The 23,128-nt window shown below is 47.6% G+C and overlaps 1 protein-coding gene across 2 annotated transcripts in view; it reads left to right on the top strand.

Annotated features, from left to right (window-relative positions):
• LOC140395179 (tight junction protein ZO-3-like) overlaps positions 1–23,128 on the top strand; it is a 137,407-nt gene that overhangs the window by 82,008 nt on the left and 32,271 nt on the right. For both annotated transcript variants that reach the window (XM_072482686.1, XM_072482688.1), the window contains exons 10-17: positions 398–470; positions 1,202–1,358; positions 3,591–3,699; positions 5,188–5,407; positions 7,120–7,313; positions 8,754–8,849; positions 10,942–11,021; positions 11,968–12,178. In XM_072482686.1, the coding sequence (XP_072338787.1) occupies positions 398–470; positions 1,202–1,358; positions 3,591–3,699; positions 5,188–5,407; positions 7,120–7,313; positions 8,754–8,849; positions 10,942–11,021; positions 11,968–12,178 (1,140 nt within the window). The remainder of the gene's footprint in view (positions 1–397; positions 471–1,201; positions 1,359–3,590; positions 3,700–5,187; positions 5,408–7,119; positions 7,314–8,753; positions 8,850–10,941; positions 11,022–11,967; positions 12,179–23,128) is intronic.

The following is a 23,128-nucleotide window of genomic DNA, read 5'->3' as shown; positions in this document are numbered from 1 at the left end:
CAATTTTCTCGGCTAAGGGACCATCCTTCATGTGTGAGGCTAAAAGCTAGATCTACCAAGCCACTTGAACCTAGAGGTGAGGCAACAAAGTCAAACCCAATCTAGTCATCGCAGACCTCCAGGTAAACACACTTCCCAACAAGAGTAGCTGGAAAGGAATCAGAGGTAGGAATCCTAGCTGATTTTTTCCCCCTCCATAACCCAAAGCCAGCTTTAATTGAATATGAGAATGCAGACATGCTCGCTGATTACTGATCTCCAAAATCAGAGAAGTCTGTTTTTCTGATGAGTTGAAGTGCTGAGTTATATGATATTGTAAGGAACTGGGTTATAAGGTGCAGGGAATTTAATGGCTGTTCTTCTTCCTAAATCATTGTCTTCACTTTTCCAAATACAGTGGCTGAGGAGCCAACATATGCTGCTCCTGTAAAGACTTCAAACACAAGGTCACATGATGAATATAATGTCGGGTGAGTACCAACAAACAATGAAACCAAATGAATTGGGGGTGGGATGCAAGACATACACTATTGGATGTTGATTTACCAATTTAGCCCAGAAAACTACAGGTTTCATGAACCTATTTCATCCACCTGTTATTTCTTCCCCTCCTGTCCGCAAGGTATTGCTTGATGCTGAGGATACAGTTCCGATGGTACCTGGTACCTTGTTGCACACTTGGTGCTATTTCTTGCCCAGGCCATGAGAAAAGGCAATATACCAGAGAGCCCATGGGATAGTCAGGAAAGGGGAGAAAAATGTATGGCCGTTCTTCCTGTCAATTCAGGAATAACCTGTTGATATGTTAAAAATAAAAGCTGTTCAAATAATGGCAGGCATTAACTGAGGTCTCCTGTAGGCCAGAAGACTCTTGAACCTCTGTCTGCAGTGGTCAGCCATTGCTCTTGGTTACACAGCACCTCCAGCATGCACGTTCCCTTTAAGAGGTGCAAGCTAACTTTATGCAGTACAGGCTTGCTTTACGTTGTGTGAGCAAGCCACTGCATGAAGCCAAGCCCAGGGTTAGCGCTGGCCCCGTTCATCAATCAGAATAATGAGGAGACAGCATGAAATTGCTATGCTGACTGAATCCCATTAATGAGATCATCGTATCGCAATCCCCCTTGCCTGTTTTCAGCCCTATCCTATTGAGCCTCCAAATGTGCTCACTAACCAGTTAACCCTGTGTTTCAATGTTTAGCTACAGTCCAGACATGAAAGTGGCCAGGTTTGTCAAGGATGCCAATGTTGGGCTGCAGCTGGCGGGAGGCAATGATGTTGGGATATTTGTATCTCGAGTTCTCGATGACAGTCCTGCAGCCAAACAGGGAATCCAGAAAGGAGACCAAATTCTACAGGTAACTGAATGCTCAATTCTAAATTATTGTCACTGATATCCCAAAATCTCTAAATGTTTCTCGCTTGCCATGGGGTCGCACAGTGGTTAGCACTGCTGTCTCACGGGACCAGGGTTCGATTCTGACCTTGGGTGACTGGCTGTGTGGAGTTTGCACATTCTCCCCGAGTCTGCCTGGGCTTCCGGGTTTCCTACAAGTGCTGTGGTTTCCCCCCACAGTCCAAAGATGTGCAGGTTAGGTGGATTGGCCAGGTTAAATTGCCCCTTAGTGTCCAAAAGGTTGCAGGGATGGGGAGCGGGAGTGGGCCTGGGTGGGGTGCTCTTTCGGAGGGTCATTGCAAACTTGATGGACCAAATGGCCTCCTTCTGCACGATAGGGATTCTATGGTCTTAATGGATTTTTTTAGCGTGTTTCTTTGGCTCATCAACCTGAAGAATTTATATGGTCAAAGGTCTCAAGGGTCTAAATTGAAAAAAACCCAGATCCACCCACCGCCTCCATCAGCACAATACATAGGCATTGAAATTGGTTCATCTGAAGACATTCAGACGAGCACCGAGCCGACTCTATACGAGGGGCGCAGAATCAGAATGATCACTGGTTCAAGGGGGAAGTTAGAAGATTTATTTTTCACACAGAGGAGAATTAAAACATGGAATAATGTACCTAAAATGCCTACCATGGAAGAAACTAAAGCACAATTTATACAGAGTGGCATAAGCGTCTGAAAAGGAAGAACACAAAAGGATTCAGGAAAATGATAGAAGGTGCGATTAGATTAGATCCCATTAATCGGTTAGCATATCGAATCCAACACTACTTGCTGTCGAAGAAGAAAACAAATGAATTTAGGAGGGAATTAGATTGAATCATAGAATTTACAGTGCAGAAGGAAGCCATTCGGCCCAACGGGTCTGCACCGGCCCTAGGAAAGAGCACCCGATTTAAGCCCATGCCTCCGCCCTATCCCCGTAACCCGGTAACCCCACCTAACCTTTTTTTTGGACACTAAGGGCAATTTATCATGGTCAATCCACCTAATCTGCACATCTTTGGACTGTGGGAGGAAACCAGAGCACCCAGAGGGAACCTCCGCAGACACGGGGAGAACGTGCAGACTCCACAAAGACAGTGACCCAAGCCGGGAATCGAACCTGACACCCTGGAGCTGTGAAGCACTTGTGCTAACCACTGTGCTACCGTGCTCCCTATTTGTTTGGAAAAGATATTTGTATGGAAAAGGGAAATTTTTTTTGTTGTTGAAAATATGTTTATTCAAAGTTTTTCAAACAAAAATTTTCAACCAAGTAAACCCCCCCCCCCCCGTAACAGAAAAGAAAAAGAGAAAAGAACAGAGCAAAACATAAACATATCAATCAAACATAATACAGAACTTATACAATGGGTTTCTCCCGCACATATTAACCCTCCCATATGCCTTTTACAAATACCCCTGGGAAAAAAACCCTCCCCCCGCCCAAATACACCCCCCCCCCCCCCGGAAGAAGCCCCCCCCCCCCCCCCCCCCCTCCCTGGGTTGCTGCTGCTGCTGACCGACCTCTTTCTAGCGCTCCGCGAGACACGTCTAGGAACGGTTGGGAAATTTTAAAGGCTATGAGGGAGCAGGTAATTCTGATTCACCATGTTTGTTCGTGGGAGAAAAGAATCATTAGCACTGTTCATTTTTGTGCTGGAACATTTAGCTAGTCTGCGCAGTGTGAGAGAGCCAGGCTTCTGACTAATTGGGTGCATTGAGGTTGACTTCTGATGTAATAATGTTGAAGCGCAGGGAGCCAAATGCTCATGCAAGAGGGGTCATTTATGCAACTTAGTTTGCGATTGAACAGTGACAGTAACAGCAGGTGTGAAATGAAAGTACAGGCCAACAACACCCTCATGGCTCAACAAACAACCGTGCATGATTTATACAGACTGGAAAGGTCTCGTCTTTAGCTGTGTTTGGCAGTGGTGGGGCCATAACTGGCTCTATGGCAATGCCACAACTAATCAATATCCAGCAATTCCTGGTCATGAATAGATATTGAGTGAGAACACAATTGGATGTGGCTGTGATTTCATCTGCAGCCCGGTATCCTGTGAACAATCACTATTGAGGGTCACCCATGAGGAATGGTCCTGTGGACCCTCTGCTCCACAGTTAAAGAACAAGGATGAAAATTTGAGTTTTTGTTGCAAAGCTCAGCCGTTCATTTTTTTTTAAACTGAGTGTAGGTGAATAATGTCAACTTCCAAAACCTCACCCGTGAGGAGGCAGTGCTGCTCATGTTAGATATACCGAAAGGAGACGTGGTGGAGATTAAAGCTCAGAGGAAGGAGGACAGTGAGTATAACCTGTTATGTAAATTCCTACCTTTTGTATATTTTTATGTACATTATTTTTTGGCAAATAATTATCTGGTTCTTACTGGGGTGGGACTCCACAGATTCTCAGAATTCTTCCCTCAGTCCCTCCACCAGAGCGACCACTCCTCAGGTGTGAGCTCGTCCAGAATTTCCTTTGACCAACAAGGGTACTAACAGTGGAGGCTCTTCCTGTTCTTACTCAATGCCCAAGAGCAGTTCTAGCTGCCAAAGTTGCAGATAATGATCAGGAACAAGAACCCGGACTGATTTTCCCCTTCTTACCCCAAGGAGTTCCCTCACTTACTTCAGCTGAGATTAACTAACTGTTCATGGTAACAGTAACTGTAATACACCTTCTACACACCCAATTCCAGGGTTATTTTTGATGCTAGGTGCCAAGCACATGTGGCAAGCCATCAGCATGTTTAAACGTTTCAAAATCAAAATGCTAAGGAATCTGCATCTGCTGAATTCATAATTAATGCAGAATTCTCTTTCCACAGAGACACACCTAACCTTCCAGACCAGAGAATTTAAGGCATAGGTTTATATGGGCCTCAAGTGTGCTGGAGTTTAACCAGCTAAACCTGTGCAACTTGTGCCCAGTTTGGGCATTGAGGGAGGATTATTCGGAGTTGGGTGGTAAAATGCCCAGTCCCGAGTGACAAGACTACCCCTAAATTAGTGAACCGGCTGGTTAATCAATTATCATCAATGCCCTGCAGACTTGTCTGGATTAACAAGTCGGCCAAAGAGGGTTGATTTGGTTTCAGACAAGAAACCCCAGTTGTGCCATCGTTGAGGCACTTGGAGTTCCAAACGTAATAACAGATCTACTTTCGCCCAACACTCGCCACCCTGCCCTGTCCCCCAAGAAGACAGTCACAAGCTGGCCTTTACTTTAAAGGAAAGCATAGCGAGTAGGCACTAAACGGAAAACTAAGAAGAATTTCTCAGCTCTTTCTGTCTTCTTGACTTTAGTTGATCCTCGTGACATTGTTCACAGATTGGAGCACAGTCGGGATGTTGCGTTTCCATGGTGGAGGGAACTGTATTGCTCTGTGGGACAGCCTGAGCTCAGCTGGAGTTGCTTGCTGAGGGAAGTTTACGTTACTTGGCATCTGCAGTAAATCCCCAGATCATGACCTTGGGGGAGGCTGGGTCACAAAGCAGCAAGATATGATTGATTTTCTCTTTTTTTAATGCTTTTGACACTTTAGAGCGTGACATGTGAAGTGTGATTGATGGGCATTAGACCACAAGCTTTCATATTTAGGAATGAATAGAATAGATTTCTGTCTTTACATTTATTTTATCGTCTATATGCTTCTTTATTGTTTTTAAATGAAAGGAATGTGAATTATTCAAAAAAGTTCTGAATCTTTGTTTTTTTGCCCGATTTCATTATCTGCCTGACCACATTATTTCTAAATACAAAACGACACAATAGTCCCTTTCTTTTCAGTTTACAAGAAAATGATCAACTCAAATGTTGGGGACTCTTTCTACGTACGAACACACTTTGACCATGAGGTAGAAGGGACACGCGACCTAAGCTTCGGGAGAGGAGAGGTTTTCCAAGTCGTCGATACCATGTATAAAGGGAAGCTGGGAGCATGGTATGCTGTGCGAATCGGCCGAGACTTCAAAGAGCAGGACAAGGGCACCATCCCAAGCAAGAACAGGTCTGTGGTCTGACTTGGGACTCTAATGAAGATGGGCTAAAAGATGAGGAGCCAGTGTTTCATTTCAAGCTGGGTTAGGAATGTCAAGTCATTGCTTCAACAAATTTATGCTATCCGATGTATCAAATTAGTAAACCTTGCTCCCTTATGTTCTTCAAGGTATCGACTCATTGTATCTGATCCTATCCACCACCTTGGTTGAAATCAACAAATTCCAGCCCAGCCAGAAATCGAAACAAGGACTCTTGTACCCAGTCAATGAGTTTTAAAATTTCTCTTTCCCACATTCATTTTCTTCTGGAATCTTTACAGCAGCAGGGAACTATGGGTACTATCTACTCCCTTCTTTCGATGGCCATTTGCCATGTGTGGGCCAAGAGAGTGAGAGCATCACAGATGAGCCTAATCTTTCCTCCACTTGATGCTAGTACATGAGCACCTGGGTTAGGGTCACTGCTCAGAGGTAGGAACCTGGCCAATTCAGCTGTACTCACCCTGATGTCCCCCCGCCTTCACCCCCAATTATTTCTAGCCCAAAGGACACTGATATTAATTATGTCTACCATTTTCCTGGCTGAGGTAGGCTAATGGAAGAAACCACAGGTCCAGTCTGGGGGTCCTCTTGGGCTACAGGCCTTAGATATTTGCTGACTTAACCAGTTGAGTCAGGGGAGGTGTAAATTTGGACTTTAAAACCAAATTGCATGGCGTTTAACTCAGTTTAAAATTGTGTAGTTTACAACCTCATAAAGGAGTTTTTAAATTAATTTTTGGGATGTGGGCGTCATTGGCAAATGCAGCATTTCTTGCCCTGAGAAAGTGGCTTAGTGAAATAGTTGTTTGATATATCTAAGTGGCTTGCTAATTCATTTTGGAGATCAGCTATGAATCAACTTGTTTAGTATGGAAATGGATTCACACATGGACCAGAACAGGTGAGGGTGACAATTTCCTTGCCTCAGGTACATGGGTGAATGTAGTCTTGAAGGTCTGGTGACCTCCAAGTAGATCAATGAATAAATGATTTATCAAGGTAAGTAACTATATACAGAGAGTGAGATAAAGGTTACCAAACTCCACGACTCCAAACGCCTAACAGGAAATCCCATGCTCAACCCCCGGGTTGGGTCCTCCGGCCTGATTGGCTGAATGGGTCAAGTGACCATCCGAGAGCGCACCCCTTTAAAGGGCATGGGCCCCACAGTGAATCAGTTGGATTGTAATAAAATCCTGATAACATGGTCACTTTTTCTGATTGTTGAGTTTCAAAATTCAAGTTCAAGTTCTCAAACTACCATCATGGAATTTAAAAAATAAATAAATTTAGAGTACCCAATTATTTTTTTTTCCAATTAAGGGGCAATTTAGCGTGGCCAATCCACCTAACTTGAACATCTTTGGGTTGTGGGGGTGAAACCCACGCAGACATGGGGAGAATGTGCAAACTCCACACGGACAGTGACCCAGGGCCGGGATTCAAACCCGGGTCCTCAACTCCACAGTCCCAGTGCTAACCACTGCGCCACATGCCACCCTCCATCATGGAATTTTAATTGACACCTCAATTATTAGGCCCCTGGATTACTCACAAACCCATTACAGTACTCTGTCCTTGTGCAATGGAGTTGGGCGGTGGTAATTTTACTTAAAGGAAAGCTATCTGTGGTGCAACAATCTACCATCACACTTTGTGCTCTTCATTTCCCCAATAGAGCTGAACAGCTTGCCAAAGCTGAACTAATGCAAAAAGCCCCATCCAGTTCATCGAGTGGAGCCCGGGCGGAGTTCTGGAAAATGCGCGGCCTCAGAGGTGCCAAGAAAAACCTGAGGAAGAGCAGAGAAAACCTTTCAGCCTTGACGATTCAGAGCAAATTTCCCCCCTACGAACGGGTCATTTTGAGAGAAGGTACAAAAAATAGAGAATGTTATGTGATTTAGCCTGTGTCAAGAATAAACATGGAGTGGGTTCCATCATTTAAATGATCAAGTTCGAGGGGAACCATAAACCCCAGAGCCACGGGTATTTTTTTAAAAAGCTCATTCATGCGATGTGGGCTTCACTCGCTGAGCCAGCATTTATTGCCCATTCCTAATTGCCCTTGAACTGAGTGGCATTTCAGAGTCAACCACATGTAGGCCTGACCAGGTGAGGATGGAAGATTTCCTTCCCTAAATGGTTCACACTAGTGAACTAGGTGGACTTTAACAACAGTGCTTTCATTCAAATTCAAAATCCAAAGTGTCTGGGTTACTAGCCCAGTGACAATACCACTACACCACTGCCCCCCCCCATGCCTATGTAACAGCTATTACATCTCTTCAAAGCCCTCATGAGGATAGGTGAACAAGTGTGTGTGTGTTTGTGTGAGAGAGACAAACAGGTTATTGTGAGAGCAGTAAAGGGAGAAATTCAATCGGAGAACGAAAGACCGAGAAACAGGGAGATGGAGAGCAGTGAACAGACAGGGAGGAGAGTAGAACAACATCAAATCCTTGTCAGTCGCAGATTTATGCCAGGTTTAATCCTCCTATCCCATTCTGCTGCTACACTTGTAGTTTTGCACAGTTACAATTGGAACTTGGTGCTTGGGGCACAAGTGTGGAACTTGTTAATGCTGGTGTGAAGCTCACATCTGCTTATCTTAACTAGAATGTTTAATGACAGTTGCATTTTCTGATTCATCAGTTTAGTTGCTCTTAAAGACAGATTACATTAACCCAGCACTTTATCAGTGGCAATATTTACAGTCAGAAGAGTGCCGATTCAAGTCCGTTTCTAGCAAATTTCATACATACTCTGGGTTGATACTTGACTGTACAGTGCCGATGGCATGTTACACCATCAGAGATGATATCTTTGAATGGTTTAAGAGACTCCCACCTGTGCTCAAGTGGATGCAAAATATCCTCTGTTCCTATTCCAAGAGGGCTAAAGGAGTTGTCCAGGTGTCCTGGCCAACTCAACCAACCAGATTATCATGTGATATCTCTCAATGCTGTTAGCGGGATCTTGCTGTGCATCAATTGGTGGCCATGCATTACATAAGTGCAATTTTAAAAGTATCCAATTGGCTTGTGAAATGTTTTGGGGTGTCCTGAAGTTGTGGAAAGCATCTTGCAAAATGCAAGTTCTTTGTTTCACCCACCTCTCATCCACCTGAGCCACTGGAGCAGGCACCAAGGGCCTCAGGTTTAACCTGCAGGACAGAGAATTTAATACTAACAAGGCTTTCAGTCTTGGTAGAGGCAAAGCTGCCTGAGGTGAACTAAATGGGTATTATTTACATGTTTTTATTAATCTGGAATGGATTGATTTTTCTTTAATAATTTAATGTCTTTATTACAGCCAGCTATAAAAGGCCTGTTGTGATTCTTGGACCAATTTCAGATATTGCTACTCAGAGATTGGTCAGCGACCAGCCTGACCAGTTTGAGCTTGCCCGTGAGTATTCACCTTGCCATGACTTTAGTTACCTGGAAATAGAGATACTTTTGGTCAGTGTTGGATTGGTTGGTTTTAGATCTTGATCTCAGTTGGACAGGGGCATTCTTGCATTTGTGCGTTTAGTTATTTCAGCTTCCACTATTGCAAGACACAAGAAATGAGAAGCAAGTTTGGAAATAAAATAAAGATCAGGGTTGCAACCAAAAGGCATTCCCTATCAGAGAGAGACCTGCTCTCTCTGAATTCATAGACAAACATGGAAAAAGGCAGATAGGAAAATATGAGCACATCCGTTAACTCTGCCTCAAATTTCTCTGGCCTGGAGGAGAATGATTAAATGTTCCCTCTCACCTATAATGATCCAACCACCTGGAAGAGGAATTAAACCAGAGACAAAAAAAATTCCAGGGCCACAAAGAGAAAAACAATCTGGAAAATTCTTCTCTGATCCTCTCAGACTCAGAATCAAAACAAATCCAGAGTATCACACTAGCCATGCTGATGGTAATTGGTAAATGGTGTACATTTTACATGATGTGATCTCTACTACAACAAAAGACAGCTTTCTTCTGTATCCATGTATCCTTATTCCGTATGTCCACTGCTCTCTGGGAAGGGGAGAACCACCCAACATCTACCCTATTCTCATCCTTGCATCGTTTGAATACATGATTTCTGGTCTTCCCTAGTCTGCCAAACTGAAATAATCATTGGTGCATACTCAGTGCAGCCCTTTTGTTACTTTATACACTTCTATCAGGTTGCCTCAAAGTCAATACTGATCTTTAACCCTATTAGAGCAATTTAGGATTTTTAAGATGAGGAATTATTCACGTGCCTCTCTCTGAACCTTCACTGAAATAGGACGGTGGAGTTCAGGACAGGATAAGATCAACCATGATTGAATGGCGGAGTAGACTCGATGGGTCAAATGGCCTAATTCTGCTCCTATATCTTATGAACGTATGAAACTGCCATGTCATTCGCTATGTGAGGGAAACAAAACTGAACACATGGCTCTAGATATGGTCTAACTAATGACCTGCACAAGGAGAGATTGGTGTCCTTTGACGTGTATAGAATGGTTCTATGAATGCACCCGACACAAAGAACAATACAGCACAGGAACAGGCCCTTCAGCTTTCCAAGCCTGTACCAGTCATAATACCCACCCTTGGCCAAAACCCTCAGCACTTCCTAATGCCGTATCCCTCTATACCCATCCTATCCATGTATTTGTCGAGATGCCTTTTGAACGCCGTTAATGTATCTGATACACTATCTTCTTTGGCAATGGATTTTGTCTGCATTAGTCATGAACCTAGAGATATATGTAAACAATAATATCTAGATCCTTCTCTAATACTGAGGATATTGGAAACCTGAAATAAAAAGGGAAAATGTTGGAAGGACTCGCTAGGTCTGGCAGCATCTGTGAAGCAAGAAACAGGGTTAATGTTTCAGATTGATGACCTTTTTTCATCCTTTGAATAGATCCTTTTTCCCTTGACCAATTCCAATATTGTTCCCTGTAAATGGTAAGCATATTGTGTGTTCGTCCACCCTACATGCATCACATTGCATTTGTCTAGATAAAATGTCATTTGCCCTAATTTGACCCATTCCTCCACCCCATCTAAAGCGTTTTGCACACACCTATACACAAAGATATTTCTCAGTGTGAATATCTACAGTTTGTGCGTGGAGAATGTGCTTTAGTTTGAAAAAGAAAGGCTCTAATGTTCTTTGAACTTTGTACCTAATGTTCTTTGTACCATGCCAAAGTTTAATGTATTTACTTCCAATCCACCTTTAAACATACCTCATAAATAACAGTTGAATATAAGAGAAAAATCTTGCATTTATATAATCCTTTGGATGTCTCCAAAGTACTTCAGATTCAATGAATTCCGTTTCAGATGCAGTCAGTGTTGTTATGTAAGAGGATGTGACAGCCATTTTACACACAACAAGCTCTCACCCCTGCATTTGAGATAAAAGAGCTGGTTATCCATTGGCATGCATTGTTGCATTACGATCAACATGAATGTGCTGAGCTCCCACTAATCCTATAATGTGTGCATTCTAGAAACTGTACAGAGGAATTCTGAAGAAGTGGGATCATCATCTATTATCAAACTTGAAACTGTACGGCTTATTGCTCAAAAGGTGAGAAGGACTCTACCAATTGTGTTCATTATCATTTATTCAACTTTCTCCATAAGCAACTCAATCAATAGCTATTCAGGTTAATGCGCCACCGGAACAATATGGACCAGTAAAGTCTCAGGTTTGGTTTCTGGTCTGAGCTGGTTGATCCCCACCTGGGCAGCAGTTGGAGATATTACAATTGGCCTCAATGCTCCAGGGTTAGAAAGGGAGCAGAATCCACCAGAGACGTTATTTCAGTATTCACAAATGTGGACATCAATGAGCATAAAGAGAAGATATTGCCTCTCATGGAGAACTCCATAACATGGAGGCATAACCTTAACATTAGAGCTAAGCTGTTCAGCCAAAGGGTAATGGAAATCTGGAACTCTCTCCACACAGGGCTAAAGAGCTGGCTTTTAAAGCAGACCAAGGCAGGCCAGCAGCACCGTTCAATTCCCGTACCAGCCTCCCCGAACAGGCGCCGGAATGTGGCAACCATGGGCTTTTCTCAGTAACTTCATTTGAAGCCTACTTGTGACAATAAGCGATTTTCATTTCATTTCAACTATTGAGACAGGGCGTGGGGGGGTGGGGGGGGTGGTTGTATAAACTGAAATTGAGGATTTTGTTAGGTAAGGGTATTAAAGGTTATGGAACCAAGGCAGTAGATGAAGATAAGGTTTAGATCAGCCATGATTTCATTGAATGGTGGAACAGACACAGGGGACACAGTCTTGGCTGTGATACTACCCTGTGGTTGAATAGTTTTCTTATGCTCATTATTTAAGCTCACACTTGGAGTCATTTTGTAAGATACAGGTGGGTAACAAATGTGTGTGGAGGTGCAACCTAGCAAGAATCAGCACCTATAGGGTGGTGGAGGGGGGGGGGGATAATAATTATTTAAAGAGGCCAATCTAACAAAGAAGGTTTCTGTTAACTGACCCAATTTAATTTACAGAACAAACATGGACTGCTTGATATCACACCTTCAGCCATAGAGCGGTTAAATTATGTCAAGTGGTACCCCATTGTGGTGTTCTTCAATCCGGAGAACAAACAGGAAGTCAAAGCCATGCGGCAGCACCTCTACCCTCAGTCAAGGAAAAGCTCCAAGAGTCTCTATAACCAGGCTGTAAAGCTGAGGAAATACTGGTCTCATCTCTTCACTGGTAAACACTTTTTAAAAAAAAATTTAGAGTACCCAATTCATTTTTTCCAATTAAGGGGCAATTTAGTGTGGCCAATCCACCTAACCTGCACATCTTTGGGTTGTGGGGGTGAAACCCACGCAGACACGGGGAGAATGTCCAAACTCCACATGGACAGTGACCCAGAATCGAACCTGGGACCTCGGCGCCATGAGGCAGCAGGGCTAACCCACTGCGCCACCGTGCTGCCCCACTGGTAAACAGTTGAGCTTCGAGTACACCAGACACATTGGTGAACTCATTTTTCAACTGCTTCCTAACATTGATTGATTTTTTATTATGTGTTCTTGCCTCTGCTCTTAAATACTTGGAACTAGTTGGCTATATTTGATCCAGAGCTCAACTTCCATGTTTCACATAATGTGGTGTCCGAACTTATCCAGTGCGTGGTTAATAGGAATAACATCTTGAGAATGGATTTATTCTAACATTATTATTACTATTATTTAGTTCATGTAAACCCCCAAAACCAAGCGATAGCCCCTTCATTTGTTGAATTCAATGCGATTAGTCCACCATTTAGTCTGCAGAGGGGACACACCTCAGCAATGTGCAGCATTGTCTGTGTCTCTGACAAGTGCATACTGAGACCCCCCAGTGGTGGAGGTTGGCTGCACAGGGACTCTGACCTGTCCAAAACCTGTTTCAACCATAAGACATAGGAGCAGAATTAGCCCATCGAGTCTGCTCTGCCATTCAATCATAGCTGATATGTTTCTCATCCCCCATTCTCCTACCTTCTCCCCATAACCCCTGATCCCCTTATCAATCAAGAACCTATCTATCTCTGTCTTAAAGCCACTCAGTCACTTGGCCTCCAAAGCCTTCTGCGGCAATGAGTTCCACAGATTCACCACTCTCAGTGAAGAAATTCCTCCTCATCTCTGTTTTAAAGGATCGTCCCTTCAGTCTGAGGTTGTGCCCTTGGGTTCTAGTTTCTGCTACTAGTGGAAACATCCTCTCCACATTCACTTTATCTAGGCCTCTCAGTATTCTGTAAGTTTCAATAAGATCCCCCTCATCCTTCTAAACTTCATCGAGTACAGATGACCACAGAGACCAGAGACCACACTTGCCTTGGTAGTTCACAGCCATTTGATTGATGGGGTTTGTCACAAGGAATCTGTTCGTGACTTCCCTTGTTTCCAGTTCCTGGACCCACAGGAGACTGCTGGTAGATCTTTCGCAGGAAGGGCGCTCCATATGGGACGCTGAGATGGAAGGTGAGCAGTAGGTGGATGGAACAGGTCATAGTGGAGTGGGTACGTGAGGTACAACATGGATGGTTTCAACCAGCTTGTGGGTATTTGTCAGTCGGTGGATGAGTGGGGGAGTGATGTTCACTAGGACAGGAAGCCAAGTGTTAAGCGGCGAGTTCAAGTTCTGATGTGTTTCTTAGCATTCAATTAAGTGACAGCAAGATGTGTATGTGATAACCTTTGTCAGACAGGTGCATAGTGCTCTGCTGTGCAATACGACCAGGTAAGCGCTGAGGTTCAGAGAGTTGTGACTGCAGCGCCTTGTGTAGATCCAGCAGGTTTGGATAGTGGATTGTTTCTGGTTTTTACCTTTGCTGCTGTTTTCTTCAGATGTTCCCTGAAGGCCAGAGTCCTAGCTCGAGTCACTCCCAAGTCTGCTGTGATGAGCTCATGCTTTAGTCTCTGGCCATCCATGTAGACACGCAATAAATGTTTGGCTGGCACTGGCATTGCGGAGGTGGAATACAATGGATATGGTTGATGCACGATCAATTGCACAAAGACGAGAGTTGAATACAACTGAGGCTTTATTGCTCTAAGATGTGTGGCCTCCCACAGCAGCTGGCGAAATGGCTGCCACACAGAGGACACACATATTTATACTCTGCCTACTGGGCCCTACAGGGACTACCGTCGTACCTGAGTTACAGGTCCTGCCACACATCACCTAATATAGGTGTAACAGTAGTTTACATTCACCCCCTGTTAAAATTGAGACTGGCGAGGGTGGTGGAGAATTATATACAACTGAATTTTACATGTACAATTTTTGTGAGATAAAAATGTCTTTTGAAGTCCAATGGACTAGTTAGAGATTCAACCGGTCCGGGGCCTTGATGTGCCGATGGGAGCGACGCAGTGGTGGCGGCGATGCCGATGCTGGTCTGGTCTTCGGTGACTCCGGGAGCGTGCCAAAATCCTCTTCATCCTCGGGCGTGGGCAGGGGGAGGACGGATGGTCCTGGAGGGGTTGCTGCTGGGGGCGCCGGGGGAGGGTAGGGTGGCGCCGGGCCGGAGGGGAGTGTGTGTGGGGACTCTGCTGGTGCTAGGTCCCTGAGGGAGACAGTATCTTGGCGGCCATCGGGGTATGCCACGTAGGCATACTGGGGGTTTGCATGGTGCAACTGCACCCTCTCCACCAACGGGTCCACCTTGTGGATTCGGACGTGCCTACGGAAAAGGACGGGTCCTGGAGCTGCGAGCCAAGTCGGGAGTGACACCCCGGATGTGGACTTCCTGGGGAAGGCAAAGAGACGTTCATGGGGTGTGTTGTTAGTGGCGGTGCATAGTAACAACCAAATGGAGTGCAGTGCATCAGGGAGGACCTCCTGCCAGCGGGAGGCCGGGAGGTTCCTGGACCATAGGGCCAGTTGGACGGCCCTCCATACCGTCCTGTTCTCCCTCTCTACCTGTCCGTTTCTCCGGGGGTTGTCGTCCTGCTGGAGGCGATATCCCTGCTGAGCAGGAACTGACACAGCTCATCACTCATGAAGGAGGATCCCCTGTCACTGTAGGCGGGCAAACCGAACAGAGCGAAGATTATGTTGAGTGCTTTGATGACGGTGGCAGACGTCATGTCGGGGCATGGGATGGCGAAGGGGAATCTGGAGTACTCATCGACCACACTGAGAAAATACCTATTACGGTCGGTGGAGGGGAGGGGCCCTTTGAAATCCACGGTGAGGCGCTCAAAGGGACGGGAGGCCTTCACCAGGCGCGTACGGTCCGCTTGGTAGAAGCGTGGCTTGCACTCCGCACAGACCTGGCAGTCCCTGGTGATTGTCCGTACTTCCTCGATGGAGTAGGGCAGATTGCGGGCCTTTATAAAATGGTACAACCATGTGACTCCCGGGTGATAAAGGCTGTCATGCAGGGCCTCGGAGTCAGTCTACTTGTGCACTGGCACATGTACCTCGGGATAGGGCGCATGGGGGCTCATTGAGCTTACCGGGGCGATACAAAATCTCGTAATTGTAGGTGGAGAGCTCGATCCTCCACCTCAAGATTTTCTCATTCTTGATCTTTCCCCGCTGCGTGTTGTTGAACATGAAGGCTACCGACCGTTGGTCAGTGAGGAGAGTAAATCTCCTGCCGGCCACGTAATGTTTCCATTGAAGCACAGCTTCAATGATAGCTTGGGCCTCTTTTTCGGCGGATGAGTGCCGAATTTCTGAGGCATGAAGGGTGCGGGAAAAGAATGCCACGGGCCTGCATGCCTGATTGAGGGTGGCGGCTAGGGCGACATCTGATGCGTCGCTCTCCATTTGAAAGGGCAGCATCTCGTCTGCTGCGTGCATCCCGGCCTTGGCGATATCGCCTCTGATACGGATGAAGGCCTATTGAGTCTCGGCCGTTAAGGGAAAATGGGTGGACTGTATGAGTGGGCGGGCCTTGTCTGCATAGTTTGGGACTCACTGGGCGTAGTATGAAAAGAACCCCAGGCAGCGTTTGAGGGCCTTGGGGAAGTGGGGGAGGAGGAGCTCCATGAGGGGGCGCATGCGGTCGGGATCGGGCCCCAGAACTCCGTTCTGGACCACATAGCCGAGGATGGCTAATCGGTTCGTGCTGAACACACACTTCTCCTTGTTGTAGGTGAGGTTCAGGAGAGTGGCGGTGTGGAGGAATTTTGCAAGGTTGGCATCGTGGTCCTGGTGATCATGGCCGCAGATGGTGACGTTATCTAGGTACGGAAAGGTGGCCCGCAAACCGTACCGGTCGACTATTCGGTCCATCTCCCTTTGGAAGACCGAGACCCCATTGGTGACGCCAAAGGGAACCCTAAGGAAGTGATAGGGGCAACCGTCTGCCTCAAAGGCAGTGTATGGACGGTCCGCTTTACGGATGGGGAGCTGGTGGTAGGCGGATTTGAGGTCTATCGTTGAGAAGACCCGGTACTGTGCAATCTGATTGACCAAACCAGATATGCGTGGGAGGAGGTACGCGTCGAACTGCATGTACCGATTGATGGTCTGGCTGTAGTCCACGACCATTCTGTGTTTCTCCCCAGTTTTAACTACAACCACTTGGGCTCTCCAGGGGCTGTTGCTGGCCTCGATGATGCCTTCCTCAAGCAGTCGCCGGACCTCGGACCTGATGAAGGTCCTGTCCTGGGTGCTGTACCGTCTGCTCCTGGTAGCGACGGGTTTGCAATCCGGGGTTAGATTCGCGAAGAGGGAAGGTGGATTGACCTTTAGGGTCACGAGGCCGCACACAGTAAGGGGTGGTAGGGGCCCGCTGAATTTCAGGGTTAGGCTCTGGAGGTTACACTGGAAGTCCAGGCCGAGTAGTAGGGCAGCACAGATATTAGGGAGGACGTGGAGGCGTAGCTGAAATCTACGCCCTGGACCGTGAGTGTGACCGTACAGTACCCCCAGACTGCCACGAAATGGGATCCGGAGGCCAGGGAGATTCTTTGATTGGCGGAGTGTACTGTGAGGGAGCAGCGCCTTACCGTATCCGGGTGGATGAAGCTTTCGGTGCTCTAGGAGTCCAGCAGGCAAGAGGTCACGTGTCCATCGATTTTAACGCTGGTCGATGTGGTAGCCAGGTTGTGCGGACGAGACTGGTCGATGGTCACTGAGGCGAGTCGCGGTTGGTCGTCGCTGGTGTCGGATGATGGGGTGCCCGGGGGGCACGGGTCCTGGAACGCTGGTGGTGCCCATGTGCCATGGGGAGACAAGGTGGTGGCACCTGAAGATCTTGGGGAGGACAAAATGGCGGCGTCCATGGGCCGCACGTGGCGGGGGTTGAAAAAGATGGTGGCGCCCATGGGCCGCATGTGTTGCGCGGAGGGGAAGATGGCGGCGCCCACTGGCGCTTGGTCTGAGGGGGAGGAGATGGCGGCACCCACTGGCCGCGCGTGGTATGAGTGGGAGAAGATGACGGCGCCCACTGGCCGTACGTGGTCCGGGGAGGTGAAGATGGTGGTGCCCATTGTCCATAAACGAGGGGGGTGGGGTGATAGCGGCGACTGCGCGGGCCTGGCACACCGCGGCGAAGTGCCCCTTCTTACCGCAAGTCTTACAAATGGCAGCACGGGCCGGGCAGCGTTGTCGGGGTTGTTTCTGCTGGCCGCAAAAGTAACATCGGGGACCCCCCGGGTTCGCTGGCTGGCGCGTGGTGCAGGCGTATTGGCTGGTTAAGGCCCCCGCTGGGGCAGCCATCTGTGGGGTCCATGATACGTAGGAGGGGTGGGTCGCGCGGCTGGGGGTGTTGGCCTGGATATTGCGCAATGCGACCGTCATAGAAGCACGAGCTTCTTTGTCTGTGCGAGATCGAGCGTGGCCCCCTCTAGAAGTCGCTGGCGTATGAGGTCCGACCCAATCCCCGTAACAAAAGCGTCCCGCATAAGGAGGTTTGAATGTTCCATGGTCGTAACGGCCTGACAGTCACAGTCCCGGACTAGTGGGATTAGGGCCCACCAGAGGTCTTCTGTAGACTCACCAGGGAGTTGAGAGTGAGTGGCGAGTACGTGCCTGGCGAAGAGCGTGTTCGGCTTCTGGGCATAATTTTCTTTGAGTAGTGTCATGGCTTCGGCATAGTTTGGCACGCCCTGGATCAGCGAAAGACGGTGGAGCTCAACCTCGAGTACAGTATCTGTATTTTCTGAGCCTCCGGAACAGGGCTTGGCGCCGAGTTGATGTACGCCTCGAAACAAGGTAGCCAATGTTGAAAGTCCTTTTTGGCGTTGCTTGATTGCGGATCCAGCTGCAGGCGATCCGGCTTGATACGGAGGTCTATCTTTTGAAAATCTTAGAACAATAAATTGATGCATGATCAATTGCACAAAGACGAGAGTTGAATACAACAGAGGCTTTATTGCTCTAAGATGTGTGGCCTCCCACAGCAGCTGGCAAAATGGCTGCCGCACGGAGGATACACATTTTTATACTCCGCCTACTGGGCGGAGCCAGTCGGCAGGGACTACCGTCGTACCTGTAGTACAGGTCCTACCATACATCACCCAGTATAGGTTTACCACAATGGTTTTAGAGGGATTCTGGGTGAGACGCTATGAGCTCCAGTCTGTTAACTATGTAACGTCCTGATTAAGGACCTGGTCCAGAGTGCAGAAAGGTTGGTGGCACAACTGACATCATCAGCATAGATCAACTTATGGGAGAGTCGTATTTAAACGTGTTGAACAGGGTTGTTCGTTGGCCTCTCTTCTCCATCCAACCCTCCCTTGCCCAAGGTGGACTGTGAATCGTCTGTTGCAAAGGGATGTTTCAACAGTTTCCCCAACCCAGGTTGGAAGCATTCTAGACAGCTTTAGGAGCAGGACAGTGCGCCACACTGTATCATAGGCAGCTATGAGATCCTGTAGCAATATGCCTGTCTTCAGGTTCCTCTGGAGGTCACTTACGACGTAAGTGGTGAGTGCCGGGACTTGATCATATTTGCTGCATCCCTTACAGAAACGGCTTGATTCAACAGTAAGGATAAATAAACAAATACATAAATGGTATCTACATTTCTTGATCTGCAGCCCCTTCCAATCAGGAGCCATGGAAACTCTAGAGACGATGTTGGAGGGATCAGGGATGAGGAATAAATTGATAAACTGGGGTCCTGCAGCCTCGAAGTCAGCTCTCACGGAGGATTTTATGGAGGTGTAAAAAGACCCTTAACTAGAGGCTACGTGGGAGATGACAAATTCAGGTCTGGGAGGAGCTGGTTTTGAACCGATGTCAAGAAGGGTGATTGACAGCTGGATGAGGTTGGCAAGGCAGGTGTCGAAGTTAGAACATCCCCTGTTCACAAATCCCTGAAGGCGCAGGACAGATTAATACGGTAGTTAAGAAGGCATATGGGACTCTTGCCTTTATCAGTCGTGGCATAGAATGTAAGAGCAGGGAAGTTATGTTGGTACAGGACTTTGTTTCGGCCACAGCTGGAGTACTGTGTTTAGTTCTCATCACTACACTGCAGGAAGTATGTGACTGCACTAGTGAGGATGCAGAGGAGATTCACCACAATGTTGCCTGGGATGCAGCATTTTAGCTGTGAAGAGAGGCTGGATAAATTTGGGTTGTTTTCTTTGGAACAGAGAAGGCTGAGAGAGGACCTGACTGAGGTGTATAAGATTATGAGGGACGTGGGCAGGGTGGATAGAAAGCAAGCAACTGTTCCTCTTAGTTGAAAGGTCAATAACAATGGGGCATAATTTTAAGATACAGGAGGTTTAGAGGGGATTTGAGGAAACGTTCTTTCACCCAGTGGGGGGGGGGGGGGGGGGGGGGGGATCTGGAATGCACTGCCTGGGAGGGTAGTTGAGGCAGGAAACCTCACAATCTTTAAAAAGTACTTGGACGGGCACTCGAAATGTCATAGCATTCAACGCTATAGGCCAAGTGCTGGGAAGCGGGATTAGTGTAAATCTGGAGTCGTTTTTTTTGCAGTGCAAACTTGATGGGCCGAAGGGTTCAATGAAACGGCTGGATGCAGTAATATCAGTAGCTTTCTGGAGGATTGATGATAAAATGGAACAAACTTTCTTTATCCTGTGGTTTTAGCACATGGTCCCAACAATACTGGCAGCTATATATGAGGGCCCAGCTAAATAGTAACAGTTAGGCCATTATTTCTACAGGCCAGTTGTCAACCTGTTAAGTCCTCTCTGTCATGATATGCAAATATGAAACCAATGAACACTCAGAATAGGACACAATCAATGGGCAATCTGGACATTCAGAGGTGGCATCACCACAAGGGGGCATGATATAAACACAAGAAAAGGGATGAGGCACTCACACCCTGTCTCTTTCCACAGACAGACATCTAGAGAGTTAGACAGGGTTGATCAGCAGGATCACACCCCAGCACGTGGCTTAGAGCAAGCTGGTACAGTTAGACTGAGTTACTACAGTTAGATTAGCAGAGAGTCAAACTCATTTGAGAACTGTGTTTTAAAAAATATATATTTTATTAAAGTTTTCAAACACAATTTTTCCACCTTACAAATCAACGGAAAAGATAACACAATAACTAATAAGTAACATTATTTAAATAAAATAGTGAACTAACAAAGTAACAGAACATAGTGCTCCCCCCCCCCCCTTCTGGGCTGCTGCTGCTGACAATCTATTTTCCCTTAATGTTCCGCGAGATAGTCAAGGAACGGTTGCCAACGCCTGGAGAACCCTTGAACCGATCCTCTCAACGTAAACTTCATCCGTTCCAGTTTTATGAACCCTTCCATATCGTTTATCCAGGCCTCCACGCCGGGGGGTTTCGCTTCCTTCCACATGAGTAAGATCCTTCGCCGGGCTACCAGGGACGCAAAGGCCAGAATATCGGCCTCTTTCGCCTCCTGCACTCCCGGCTCCTCCGCTACCCCAAATATAGCTAACCCCCAGCCTGGCTTGACCCGGACCTTCACCACCTTTGAAATCACTCTTGCCACTCCCCTCCAGTACTCATCCAGTGCCGGACACGACCAGAACATGTGTGTGTGGGTCGCCGGGCTTCCCAAGCACCTCCCGCACCTGTCCTCCACTCCGAAGAACCTGCTCAGCCTTGCTCCCGTCATGTGTGCTCTGTGTAGAACCTTGAATTGTATCAGGCTAAGCCTGGCACACGAGGACGAGGAATTTACCCTACTTAGGGCATCAGCCCACAGACCCTCCTCAATCTCCTCCCCCAGCTCTTCTTCCCATTTTCCCTTCAGCTCCTCTACCAGCGCCTCCCCCTCGTCTCTCATCTCCTGATATATTTCGGACACTTTGCCCTCCCCGACCCATACCCCGGAAATCACTCTATCCTGGATCCCCTGTGTCGGGAGTAGCGGAAATTCCCTCACCTGTTGCCTCGTAAACGCCCTCACTTGCATGTATCTAAAGATATTCCCCGGGGGCAACTCATACTTTTCCTCCAGCGTTCCCAGGCTCGCAAACTCCCCGTCAATAAGCAAGTCTCTCAATCTCCTAATTCCTGCCTGATGCCAGCTCTGGAACCCTCCGTCCATCCTTCCTGGGACAAACCGATGGTTATTCCTGATCGGGGACCACACCGAGGCACCCGTCACCCCCCTATGTCGCCTCCATTGCCCCCAGATCCTTAAGGTTGCCACCTCCACTGGGTTTGTGGTATACCTTTTCGGGGAGAGCGGTAGCGGCGCCGTCACCAGCACCTTTAGGCTCGTTCCTTTACAGGACGCCATCTCCAGCCTCTTCCACGCCGCCCCCTCTCCCTCCCTCACCCACTTGCAAACCATCGCCACATTGGCGGCTCAGTAATAATCGTCCAGATTCGGCAACGTCAGTCCCCCTCTATCCCTGCTGCGCTGCAGGAACCCCCTCCTTACCCTCGGGGTCTTCCCTGTCCACACGAAACTCATAACATTCCTATCTATTTTCTTAAAAAAGGCCTTAGTAATCAAAATGGGGAGACATTGAAACACAAAAAGAAACCTTGGGAGGACCATCATCTTGACCGCCTGCACTCTGCCCGCCAGTGAGAGCGGCAGCATATCCCACCTCTTGAAATCCTCCTCCAACTGCTCCACCAGCCGCGTCAGATTGAGTTTGTGTAGAGTTCCCCAGCTCTTGGCTACCTGAATCCCCAAATATTGGAAGCTCCTTTCTACTCTCCTTAACGGCAGGCCGTCTATCCCTCTTCTCTGATCCCCAGGGTGTACTACGAAAAGCTCACTCTTCCCCATATTAAGCCTATATCCCGAAAAATCTCCCAAGTCCCTCAATATCTGCAGAACCTCTGTCATCCCCTCCACAGGATCCGCCACATACAGCAGTAGGTCATCTGCGTAGAGTGACACTCGGTGTTCCTCTCCCCCTCTAACCACCCCCCTCCATTTCCTAGAGTCTCTCAACGCTATGGCCAGTGGTTCAATTGCCAGCGCGAACAGTAATGGGGACAGGGGGCACTCCTGCCTTGTTCCCCTATGTAACCGAAAATACTCCGATCTCTGCCGATTTGTGGCTACACTTGCCACTGGGGCCCCATAGAGGAGTTTGACCCAACTGACAAACCACTCCCCGAACCCAAACCTCCTCAACACCTCCCATAAATACTCCCACTCTACCCTATCGAATGCCTTCTCTGCATCCATCGCTACCACGTCGCACGTTGACATTCAATTGTCTCCCTTTTACAAACCCTGTCTGGTCTTCATGCACCACCCCCGGGACACAATCCTCGATCCTCGTCGCTAGCACTTTTGCCAGCAACTTGGCGTCTACATTCAGGAGCGAGATAGGCCTATATGACCGGCATTGCAGCAGATCTTTATCTCGCTTCAGGATTAATGTTATCGTCGCCTCCGACATTGTCGGGGGCAGAGTTCCCCCTTCTCTGGCCTCGTTGAAGGTTCTTGCCAGCAGCGGGGCCAACAGGTCCACATATTTCCTGTAAAATTCCACCGGGAACCCGTCTGGTCCCGGGGCCTTCCCTGCCTGCATGTTCCCCAGCCCTTTAGTCACCTCATCCACCCCGATTGGCGCCCCCAGACCTGCCACCTCCTGCTCCTCCACCCTCGGGAATCTTAGTTGGTCCAAAAACTGTTGCATCCCCTCTTTTCCCTCCGGGGGTTGGGACCTATATAGCCTCTCATAAAAGGTCTTAAACACCTCATTTACCTTCCCTGCACTCCGCTCCGTAATTCCCGTTTCATCCCTAACTCCCCCTATTTCCCT

This window comes from Scyliorhinus torazame, chromosome 18, assembly GCF_047496885.1.
Source record: "Scyliorhinus torazame isolate Kashiwa2021f chromosome 18, sScyTor2.1, whole genome shotgun sequence".
Taxonomy (NCBI): Eukaryota; Metazoa; Chordata; class Chondrichthyes; order Carcharhiniformes; family Scyliorhinidae; genus Scyliorhinus; species Scyliorhinus torazame.
Note: the sequence above shows the minus strand (reverse complement) of the source record. Positions and strands in the feature narration are given on the sequence as shown.